We start from the raw sequence: 12,485 nt of genomic DNA, 5'->3' as shown, positions 1-12,485 counted from the left end.
CACTCCCATGAGAGTTAAACATAGTCATATAGACATGGGGAAAATAAAATTTAGTTTCTCCTTTCCGCAATGAATTAAAATATTTACATGAAACTTTAAATCATACATCTCACGTGACTCTGTACTTCTATTTCCACCAAGTAATCCTAAGAAAAGAGCAAGGCAAGGAAGCAAACCTGACCAGCACATTCATTGTATAAGTCTTAATTATTAACTGGAAAAACCTACATAAGTATAAGATAAATTAAATAATTTTCTATCTATATAAGGGAATGTTATGAAGCCATTAAAAACTCTAAAAAGTTTTGTATACATTGACATGGATAAACAACCACAATATATTTTGCAACTAAAAACAACAAAACTAAAAATCTATAGCCTAGATTATAAAACAGTATACATAATTATGACCTATATATATGTATATACTTCTATATGCCATATTTGTGATGATATAAATACATTAAGAGTACTATTACCAATAAACATCTCTATTCTCATCTGAGCATTGAAGTTAGCTCTGTCCGTGTGTCTCATTTTATTTTCACAGAATATCATCGAGTATTTATATCTGAGATATTTTTTCTAATCTAATGAAGCAAAACTAGCTTCATTGGTATATTTTAGGGACTACATCTTAAAGTGATTAAAGTATCTTAGGAATTATATCTCAACGTTAAGTATTTCTAACATAAATATTCGCAGCAGATCTTTAAGGTCCTCCAACTCTTCTCTAAAACTCTTCTCTAATATATATATATTTGCTGGATCAGGAGTCATTCTTTAACCTTCCATTTGTGTTTTTTTCTACTCTTCATGTTATTTCTTGAAAAGTGATAAAGAGTGTCAGTACATGTGTTGGGTATAAGCTGTAGGGAGAGCCCATCTTCTAAGAGAGAAAAGCAATGTCTCATTGCACAGGAGTTCCACTCTGAAAGCTCTGAGGATAAATCCTGGCCCTCTGATCTTGGACAACTTACTGACTTCCCCAGCTTCAGATCACTCATTTTTAATGTTGGAGTAATATTACCTACCATATAGAACTGCGTAAGTAAAGATAGGAAAAGGACCTAATGTACAGTTAAAACTGAGTTACTATATAAAACCAGTAAGATACTATATAAAACTATAGTATCGAGTAGATAAGACCTGATAGATAAAGAGACAGACAGACAGAATATGGTAATCATTAACAGAAAAAATTACAAGTGACTGATCATTTCTTCCAATCAACTTTACTTCTAAGGAGTGATTAGAAACTGGCATTGGCATTTCAGCTTGGTGAGGAGGAGAGTTACAACATCCAGCAAGTGAGAGTTTAAAAGTTACTTGTAGTTGGCTTTCTAGAGCAAGCGAGCCTGCAAGGTGATCAAATACACAAAATGGAGAGATTTTAGGTTTTAGTAGAAGTCCAGATTCTGAAATTCCAAATGCTATAACACTGGAAGCTTGTGTCCTAATCAATTTCTTGACAAACACCGACATGAGATCATTTCTAGCATTACTTCTTTCCACTGTCTGAACGTTGATTCTTTGGTACACAGAGAGCAATGTGTCAATTACAAGTGCTTCACACACTTCACTGGTATATTCAAAATATATAATGGATGAGCCTTTTAAAATTTAAAAAATGTTCCGATTTCGAGAAGGACCAAAGTTTCAGATCCCAGATTGTATTGCTGATAACTGCAAGTCCTAGGTTATGACCATGTGAATGAGAGGCTTGGGTAGGGTGGGAGGTGATATCCTCAAAGCACAGGGCATCTAGAACCTGTGAGGCAAATATGGACTCGAGACAGTCTGCCTACGGTACAATCCAGGTTCTCCCCAACTTCTTAACCTCCCAAGGACTCAGTATTCTCAGCTGTGACAGGGGTATAATAATACTACTTACTTCAGGGAGTTATTATGGTGACTTAAGGAACTGATACTTCTAAAGCACTCATAGCAAATGTTTATGTTTTAGTATAGATATTGAGAGTAGTAGTAGAGGTAATAACAGAGTGATGGGTATTAATATGAAGGTGAAAGATGGAAGAATGACCCTATGGTCAGTGCTTAACAGTATTGTAGAGAGGCCTGAGTGACACAATCTGATGATATTGGGGGTTCTAAGGAAGAAGGAGAGAGAATACTCTAACGTCATGAAGAGGAACAAGGGAGATGCATGGCCACCTTGTCACTCTGCCTGCTGGGAAACAGAGACCTCAGGTGAAGGCCAGGTCTTAGCGGGCGCTCAGATCCTACACAGAAAGAAACATATTTCTAAAGTTATTTATCGGTATTTATTCATTTCATTGTTGTCTTCAAATTTTAACTCAGTTGTGTGGAAATGTCAGTCTCAGAAACTGGACTGTGGCAAACTTTTCACTGGTCAGAAAAAAACGAATGATGAAACAAGTGCTTCATAATAGAAGATTTATTCATTTTACAAGACTGTCCTTTTTTGTTAAATAATCTTTCCCATACTTTAGGTATTAAAGCATGCTTTTATGAAATATTGGCAAAGTACATAATGTTGTTATTGATGCTATTTTTGATGTTCTTTGCTGGTAAAGTTAAAATTTGATTATTACTTGCTGATTTACAAATATTTAACAAATTTTATTATTGCTGAAACCCAAATTTCTAGGAACCACCATCCTTACCCACTTGTATATTTAATAGTAAATGTGATATTTTGCCAGTGGGTAACAATTTTATATCCATCACAACACACTAGAGCAGCATCTGATGAACTCCAAACATTAGAGACAGTGAAGCAGTAATGAATGATAATAAACTGACATGAGCCAATAAAAGTAGATATTCAAGAAATCAATCACATAGAGAAATTAATATCAAATGTATTTATCAAAAGAATTATCCTGCATTTTTCTACCTTTTTTGCTACCTATGAAAACTTCACAGAAATCTAAGTTATTTTTTACTTTCATATTTGGGGTTATTCAATAAAGAATATCTAGCCCCATGCTGAGATATAAATTGGAGGATCTTCCTAAGGCCTCTAAAATTCTTGCACACATATGACGCTTCCTATCTTGCTCATAAGATCATCTTGAGTAAATGGATTTGCAACAGTTAAAGATCAAGATTAGGCAGCAATCATGTCTCTCAGTGGTCTGTGATTCTAACACCAAGGACGGCTTCTGAGGCAAACTTTTGTAATCTTGCATCAACCAAAGTTTTCAGTCTAATATCTACAATAACATTTAGCTTGCTAATTTTAACTTCTCTACAATATTTCTAAAATAAAAGCCTATTAAGTCAATCATCTCCCAAGTGTATGGGAGTGTGAGATAGGCCTCATTAGGATAGACTGATAGACATTGCAGAAAGATGCCTTAATGAACTCTGTGGTCCTTCCAGTGGACAAACTCTGACGTTTGTTAATGAGAGCAAGGGGAGAGAAGTGTTTCATACTCTTGTCTCTTAGCATGAGAGGCAAGAAGTACCTGAACACAAAGCACAGTCAAAGTGTTAAACTGTAAATGTACAGCAGATAGTAATGATGAGACACAGTCAATGTATTTAACTAACACTCTAAGCAAATTTTCAAGTGATTGCATAAGTGAGCTTGTTCTTATTTTAGTTCTCACATAATTTGATTGTGTTTAACAAGTATTTTTTAGAAATGTATATTAACTACTTTTGCAATATTTTTATTGGGGAGAGAAAGAACACAAAATTAATCTTTCTCAAATCTCAGTCTTCACATGAGCAAATCTTCCTTTGTCATGCCTTCGTGAGATCTCAGGCAGTCCTCAGAGCTGTCCAGTCACTCTGAGTGTTAAAGATTTTCACTATGTTCTACTCCATTTGAAAACTACAGTCTATATCTAATTGTGTTTTGAGTTTTTATTCCTTATCTCACTCTGCTTTCCGCTCTACTACACTGCGAGAAGGAGAAAGTAGAAGAAAAGAAATATAATCTTTCGATACCAAACCTGGTCTCCTTGTAACCTTCACTTGGCGGTCATGCCTACATCGTCTGTGTAATGAGCTTTCCTATAATGACCGTGTCATGCAGCGCTTATTTGGGATCTTCAGGCATCTCTGCAGGAGGCATTTTCGTTCCTGGTTACTAATCTAGTGATCAGCACTGTATTGACTTTTTCATCATCTTCCTCAAGTCCTATGCGATGTATTACAGACATTTTGTGTACTCTAAAATGGAAGGCTGGCCAGAAAGGCCAAGCCTGACTGGCTTCCATGTGTGTATTAGCCCACATGAAACTAATGATTCTTTGCACTTGAAATAGTGACAGCATAGGCTTCTCTCCCGCTGGCCCAATTCTCCTCCCAGCCATTTCTCCCCAATTCTACTTGCCTCTGCTCAACATAAACACAGGGCAGATCTGCAAGACCATTGAAAAAGCAGATATAAAGAGGGACTCAACCTTGAATTGTCTACCAATACCTTCATCAGTGGAGGGATCCCCTGGACGAAGGGACCCCACAAGCAAAAGCCTGTAAGTTTTCTACTCATAGACTCTAAAGTGAAGTTGAAAGAGGTCAAATGCAGTGGTTAACCCACATTAGAGAACTAGGCAATGGGCAGGCTTTCCCAAAATGAGTCACCCATATGTATCACACATGAACTTCATAACAGAGCCTATATTTTAGTACCTGCCACATTCAGGGCATTGTCCAAAATGGACTATGATACCACCAGGCATGAGAAATCTTTTGTGCCACCGTTAATATTCTCTATATTCCATTTCTGTTCTACTATAGAGGGTGAGTGGCATTACAAGAAGAGATAGAAAAGAACTGTAAAAGGGGACTTATCTACCACACCACTGTAGGACCCTACTCTAAATCCTAGGATTAAATAGCTTTCACTGCATAGGAAAGATAAAAGTGCTAAACGGGATGTAACTTTAAAGTTTTCATCTGAGTTAGAATTCACTTTTATATGGGATTTCAATCCCAGAAATTGCATGAAAAGCTATGCAATCTGCCCACGGTATTTTAAAAAATTGGACCAGGAGACACAAGAGACCAAGTCTGCATGCACTAGTACCTAACATAGTCAACCTATTTTACATCTGTGAAGCACCAGTGCAAAGTGTTCCAAAATTAGTGGCATATTCAATGGGACGAGAGTGCCAAATATTCCTAAGAAAGGACAAATCTGCTGAAGAGAGTTCCATTTCTTCATACTTTTACTGAAAAATTGAGGCATACTTCCAACCATCTTACCATACACCATGAGCAATCTCTTCATTTCTTAGGAAGTAAATAAGAAATAAATATTTAGGAGTTTTGAATACATTCTTAAGTTTCCCATATTTAAGTTTCATGACCAAAATAAATTTATTGTTGATAATCTCTCATCAAAACTTGAACACTTGATTTCTGAGTTATTTTAAGGGTTGATATTTCAAAGTACTAAAAAGAAAAGCAAAAAAAATAATGTGGCAAAATGTGGGCAAGGACCAATCAGAATGGATGCTTTTCTGAGAGACAGAGCAGGCCCTTCAGGTGCCCTCCTTTGCCTTGCATTGATGTTTCAGTAGAGTTGATCATGAGGAACCTTTGTTGTTTGGAGAAGAGAAACCAGAGATAAGGTTACAAGGGGTTGCATGAGAGCTCAAGGTAATAAATATTTCCCAACTAGTATTTAAGCATTTCAACACTTTCCCAATTGAAATGGTTGAATTGGTACCTATGTCTGAAGATCGGCCTTGTTAACATAACTGAGCACATAGTTTTATTTATCTTATCTGAAGTCCCACTGAAATGACTTCTAAAGCATATCTGAAAAAAAAAAAAGTCATGGCATTAAATTGACTAAAAAACAGAGTGGAGAAAAATACAACCCAAAATACAAACAATGGAGATTATTATAGCAGTAAGAGCTATTCTCATGAATAGAGCTTGAGAGAAATTCTAAATCCCAGAAAGAGCAATCAGAGAGTAAAAGGAAGAAAACAAAAGCAATTGTTCAGAAAGTTACTTCTGGATTAAAGAAAGGTCTAAGGCTTCCAATTAAAAGTATTCACGAAGTGCAAAGAGGACAAACAAAAAATATACAGGGAACACAATCAGACAAGTATAAAGAGAAAATCTTAAAAAGCTTTAGGACAGGGGCCAGAGGGAGTAATGACAAAGGAATGAACATCATGCTAGCATCACACTTCTTATCAATACGAGGTCTTAGAAGCCATTCGAGAAATGCTTTTAAAGTTCTGAGGGATTTTTTTTAAAGCCAGAATTGTAATTCTGGTTAAAATTATCACTATAAGTGAAATCCAATAAAACCCCTGAAAGCTATTTGAAAAATATGTATATATAAAATGGATGGCCATAAATCTATTGGGCCAGGTAGGCCAGATCTAATGGAGAAGAATTGAGGCAAAATTCTAAGAAATGAGAGATTACGCCATAACCAATTATTGGAGGAGATGAGGATGGACCCATCTAGGCCCTATGGACTGATGGACAGCACTAGAGTGTTGCTAGCCCTCTATATGAATTTATGAGATTCTGGTTGTCTGCCTTGCTCAGGGTACTTAAGCCGTAGCTTGCACCTAAAAAAGCATGGCTTAGAATAGATTATTTAAAAGGTTTCTTTCAGTTCTAATTTTTGTGAGTTCTTCATCACAGTCCAATGACCGAGTGGCAAGGCGAATGTGAAAAAAATACATAGCATTTGTGATATGGGAAATTTTTTTAGCCCTTTAATTCAGCTACCAATGTCCTACAGTTAGAGAGTGGGCACTTTCCAGAGGACAATTCTCTTTTGTGAAGGGAGAAATCATTATTTGTTATGAAACTTACTCTCTGCAACCCCCCCCATGCTAGGTGTTTATACTGGTTATAATGTTAAACAAGTATGCCACCGTGGGCATGTGACTTACCTCCTTATGCCTCAGGTTCTTCATTTCAAAAGGAAAGTAATAACATTCCCTTGCTAATAGGGTTGTCATGAAGATTAAGTGCAGGCAAGGCAGTTCCAAGCACAGAATGAGTGTCCCATAAACACAGATAAATAATGATTAGGTTGAAATTGTTTTTCTTGTTAGAGCCTTCTGGTTCTGGAGATCAAGTTTTGCATACCAAAAACACTCAATAAATGTTCACTGAAGCAAAGGCCTGTAGACTAATCCCACACAACCAGAGTAGTTCACAGAAAAAAATGATGAGGACTGTAGCTTGTGTCTTTTAAACGAGAATTTTCAAACACTTATAAAACTAGACAGGTTAGTCTGTTGATCTAGGAATGGCAGTAATAAAATCAGATGGTTTGTCTAATATATTAGTAAGGCTACTAAGGAAGGAAAGACAAGCACAGATATATAAATCTAGCATCAAACAAAAAGTACTGGCTTGATTCCTGAAGCTTTATAATAGTCATCAGAATTTTTGCATACTTTGATTTAGCTTCTTTATCTTTAAAATAGGCAGTAGGATTATTCTGTAGCTTGCAACACAGGATTAGAAAAAGTTACTATAGTGAAACCTCTAGTATCAAAATAAGTTGATGATATTCACTGTTGGAATTGAGGAATTGTGAATACAATGACAGTAAGCAGTTAGGGTTGACTTTTCTCATCTGTAAAATCAAGACAAGAATTTCTCACAAGAATGGTATAATCAGTTATAATACACTTTTAGAAAAGTTTACCAATTCAAAGCAATTTGTGTGATAGAAATTATGTGCTAATACATAATGTTCATTTATATCAGTTAGAAATTAAACAAGCAAGAAATGTTAGATATATCTTTACTCCAGCCCCCCAAAATAATAATCGGACTTTAAAATAATTGATGTCTTCTTGTGTAAAAGCTAAGAGAATAGAATCAAGCCATTTATCGTTCATGGGAAATACAGCATGCTCCAGTCTGACTACCAAGAACAATTCTCTGAAATAACTGACTTGGTTTATCCACTATGGATTACATAACTAATTATTTCCCTTTGTGCTTTGGAACCAAGTTTGTGGGTCAGACTACATTTTCTAGTCTCTGTCTTAGCTTCATTTTATCTCCTTCATTTTAGTTTTCTTTCTTTTTTTGAACACATTTTTAAGCTTTGCTTTTTGTGTATCCTTGAAGTCCCTGTCCATAATTTTTGAAACAAGGTGCAATTGAATTGAATAAGATTAAATATATTTCAAAATAAAGTAACATAACAAAATAAGAATAACAATCTTAAAACTCTGCCTTAAATGTATGTTAACTGGTACAACTTCTGACCTCTAATGTAATTTTAGCCTTAACAGTATGAAGCTCACTGAGTATATGAATGTTCTTATGAAGCTAGTTACCTTTCCAATTGTAAATTGATATTATAGTTATTCCCAAATAACTCAATTGATATTACAGTTAATACCTCTATCTCGTGACTTTTTTTAAGTGACTCTGAAATCACAGTTTGGGATGTGCAAATCTGAACACCCGACAGCATATGCTCACTCCTTTATTCTCTCTGAGCAAGGGGCCTCCACTTCTCTAAATAAATATCTTAGTTCCATTTACATTTTAATAGAAAAATATTTTAAAGCAGCTGAGACAAGATATAAAGTAATAAAAGGCAGGATTTAGATCATGAGTATATACTAGATATTTTATATATTATTTTACATTTTTCAAGACTACTACAAGAGGAGTTATTAACCAGAGAAATATAATGAGGCCAGAGGGAACAAAGCAACCTAAGATCACAGTGTTAAATGTCAGAGCTGGTATTGCAATCCAGGCGTTTCTGGCTCCAAGGCTACATGCATTATTTCCATTACAATCAGATTAATGTTATATTTACCAAAGAACATTGAACATGAATTTAAGTGTTTGGGTCAAAACTGAAGCATAATTAATTTATTTTACCTAATAAGATCTTGCATATTTATAACCAATGTTTTCCCCATTGTGAGTCCATTGAAAATCTAGTTTCAATGTCCTCCCTGTCTAAAACCAATAACTACTCTGACAATAAACTTATTCTTGAGGAATTTCCTCTTAAAACTTGACCAGTGACGATTAGCTTCATGGCTTTTCGAAACCAAGGATAAAATAAAGCATAAATCAAGGGGTTCATTGCTGAGTTATAGTAACCAATCCAAGCTAATATTTCAAAAATATATGTGGGTGTGATGAAACCTACGAAGGCATCAATTATTGAATCAATGAAGTATGGCAACCATGAAACCAGAAACGCTATCACTGCGATGCCCAGTGTTCTTGCTGCTTTTCTCTCCCTCCTGGCCACTCTGTCTTTGTAGCTATCTGATGATCCCACAGTTTTATTGCTCATACTTTCCATTTTGCTAGCCTGTTGTTTAGCAATGAGGAAAATCTTGGAGTAAACAATGATCATCACAAGCGTGGGTATGAAAAATAATAGAAAATTTACCAATACCCAACTTTGATTCACTGCAATTTGACAGCCTCCCACACATGTGAGAGCACTGACTAGTTCCTCCAGCCCAACTTCATTTGCACCTGTGCTAAGAAGGGTAAAATTATAAATAATGGAAAAGAGCCAGGAGAAGGCAATACACATGACAGAAACAGATATGGTGAATCTGGTTGGATAGAGCAGAGGGTCGCTGACTGCAATATATCTATCCAGAGAAATGAAACATAAGTGTAAGATGGAAGCATAGCAGAATGACCCATCGAAACAAGAGTGAAATTTACAGTAACTCTCCCCAAAGTACCAGCAGCCTTCCACGGACCTCACTGCACTGAAGGGCATCACAGTCACTCCCACCAAGAAGTCAGCACAGGCCAGGGAGGCGATCAAAAGGTTGGTTGGAGAGTGCAGCTGCTTGAAATGAAGAATCGAAATCATCACCAAGAGGTTTCCAAATACAGCCAGCCAAGATCCAAAGCTGAACACTGTGTACAGAATCAGGCGGAGTCCAGGCGAGTAGGAAATTTTGACACAGGATCCATTCAGGTTCTCGAAGCAGAGCTGCGCAGCTGCAGGAGGGGGCAAATCACTGCCCATGATTCTCCGTTTTGACCCTGGGAAAGCTATTATCTTTAAATATCTTTAAAAAGGGAGTATTTACAATATGTCAGTAATTGTCAGTACATTCCATCTCTATTGCTTTGTAAGTAGAAATCCTTATTTTCATGTTTAGAAACTGATTCATACCTTTATCTCATAAATCTACTCCAACTGAATAAGTAGTTAGTTTTTATCATTACGCAAAATTCTGTTTCTTTAAACTTAAAAAAAATAATCTTTCTTTGCATTAGCTGGTATGTATCTGAGAAGCATGCGTTTTCCAAGAGCTGTTATATGATGCATGTAAGAATACCATATTTTGTTAGCGTTTTTTTCCTAATTTGTCAGAGCTAGAATAACACCCCAAACACTCTTTCCCCTCAGGAAAGTATTAAATAATTTCAAATACCCAAAGCCCTTAAGCTTAAATCCCCATAGTGCAATGTGCAAGAAAAGGAATTTTAAATAATGAGTATGTTTTTGCTAAAAAGAAGTTTATGTCCTTCTAATATCCTGATGACATTTGACCTTTCCATGAAATAGAAATGGAAATAGAAATAGTCCTTTACTTTAAAATCTTTTGTCTGAAATTTGAAAGCCATATTGTTTATTTTAACTTATTTTTACTAAAAAGAGTGTACAGAAAAGATTTTTCTGATAAATGATTTTTGGTCATTTTTACAATCAGTTTTTTATATAACATATAATTTATATTTGAAAATTTCACACTTTTTTAGCTAAAAATCAGGATTATCTTTTTATTTATTTATTCATTTATTTATTTATTCATTCATTTATTTATCTATTTAATTTTCTATTTATTCACGGTGACCTTGCTTAACAAAATCCAGTAAGTTTCAGGTGTACAATACATATGCACTAAAGCATATGTATATATATATATTGCATTGTGTGTTCACCGCCCCTAGTTAGATTTCTCTTTATTCAAGTTACAGTCATGATAAATGTATCCACACTCATAACCAACTCTACTATGAAGGTATGGAATATTTCTAACACCTCGGCAATTTTATTTGACCCCTTTTGCAGTCATCCTCTTCCCATATTTCCCTTATTCTGTCCTCGGCGATCAGTGATAGCCATTCTATCACTAGAGGGTAATTCCTTTGGTCTAAAAATCTCATCTATATAGCATCATACACTACATACTCTTCTGTGACAAGCAGCTTCCTCTCAGCTCAGTGTCTGTGACATTTATTAGGTGTATTAGCAGTTCATTCCTTATTATTGCTGAAGTGTATTCCATCATATTATATACCACCATTATTTTATCCATGTACCTGTTGATAGACTTCTGGACTTGTGTTCAGTTTAGGGTTGTTATTAAAAGCGTTGGCATGAGCAGTGTATACAATTCTAGCAAGGACAAACGTTCTTTTTGTTGTTGTTGTTGTTGTTAAATACTTAGAAGTATAATTGCTGGATCATATGGGAAGTGTATGTTTAACTATACAAGAAACTACAAACAGTCTTCTAAAGTAATTGCACCATTTTGTACTCCCACCAGCAATCTATAAATGTTCCAATTGCTCCAAGTCCTATTCAACACTTGACACTGTCATTTCTTTTTATTTTAACCATCTTAGATAGCATGTAGCAGTATTTCGTTTTTAATTTAGGGATGATGATATGGAGAATCTGTTTATGTTATCATTGGTCTTTAATGTATCCACTTTGGTGAACTATCCATGAACATTTTGCCCATTTTTAATGAATTTTAAAGTTTTCTTATAATTGAATTAACTGTTCTTTAGAAATAGCTATTATGAATAGTGGACTTTTCATTTTTTTGAGAATATTTTTTGAAGAGTAGAAGGTTTAAATTTTGATGAAGACCAACATATAAATTTGTTGTGTCACAACAATTATTTTTCTCTGCTTCTTCTAGAGAAGTTTTTATAATTTTGTTCTTTAGGTGTATGATTTTTTTCATATTAATTTTTAATATGTTGTGATTGGGAGTCTGAAATTTTTTATTATTGGTAGAAGTTATTTGGATATTCAGTAATTCCAGCCACATTTCTTGAAAAGGCTGTTCTTTCTCTAGTAAATGATGTTTGTTCCTTTGTAAAAAACCATTCAACCCTATATGTGTGTCTCAATTTCTGGACACTATTCTAATCCTTTAATTTCTATATCTATATTTATGTCAATGCCTTATTTTCTCGACAGAAACTCCAAAGTAAGTATTAAAGCCAGGTTGTGTATTCCTCGATTTTTATTGATTGATTTATTGATTTTCTTAGAAGATTTTATTTTTTTTTTACTTTTCCCCCTCTTTAATTCCCGCCTCCCCCCTCCACGACTTCCAACCCTGACCTATGATTGTTGTCTTTTGCCCTTAAGAACTGAATTCCTGAAGGTGGAGCGTCTAAATCCACAGGCTCCTGGTGTGTACCTTGGGTATGACGCACCCCGGGTATTGTCCATGGCTCTACGTGGGGAGCGCACCCAACCCCTTCTGAGCGTAAAGCCGACATGGTAACAACTACACTATGGA

General features: G+C 35.3%; 1 protein-coding gene across 1 annotated transcript; it reads right to left on the bottom strand.

The window, feature by feature from the left end:
* Positions 1-8,929: 8,929 nt before the first annotated feature.
* LOC120594197 (trace amine-associated receptor 7a-like) lies at positions 8,930-9,961 on the bottom strand. Its single transcript, XM_039852207.1, has one exon. It carries the CDS (start codon positions 9,959-9,961, stop codon positions 8,930-8,932), a length of 1,032 nt encoding a protein of 343 aa, XP_039708141.1.
* Between the last annotated feature and the right edge of the window lie 2,524 nt (positions 9,962-12,485).

The sequence above is a fragment of the Pteropus medius genome, unplaced genomic scaffold (genome assembly GCF_902729225.1).
Source record: "Pteropus medius unplaced genomic scaffold, Ma_sr-lr_union100, whole genome shotgun sequence".
Classification (NCBI taxonomy): domain Eukaryota; kingdom Metazoa; phylum Chordata; class Mammalia; order Chiroptera; family Pteropodidae; genus Pteropus; species Pteropus medius.
Note: the sequence above shows the minus strand (reverse complement) of the source record. Positions and strands in the feature narration are given on the sequence as shown.

Bases quoted from the DNA above. Each gene is read 5' to 3' on its own strand.
- LOC120594197 (XM_039852207.1), bottom strand. From the start codon at position 9,961: ATGGGCAGTGATTTGCCCCCTCCTGCAGCTGCGCAGCTCTGCTTCGAG.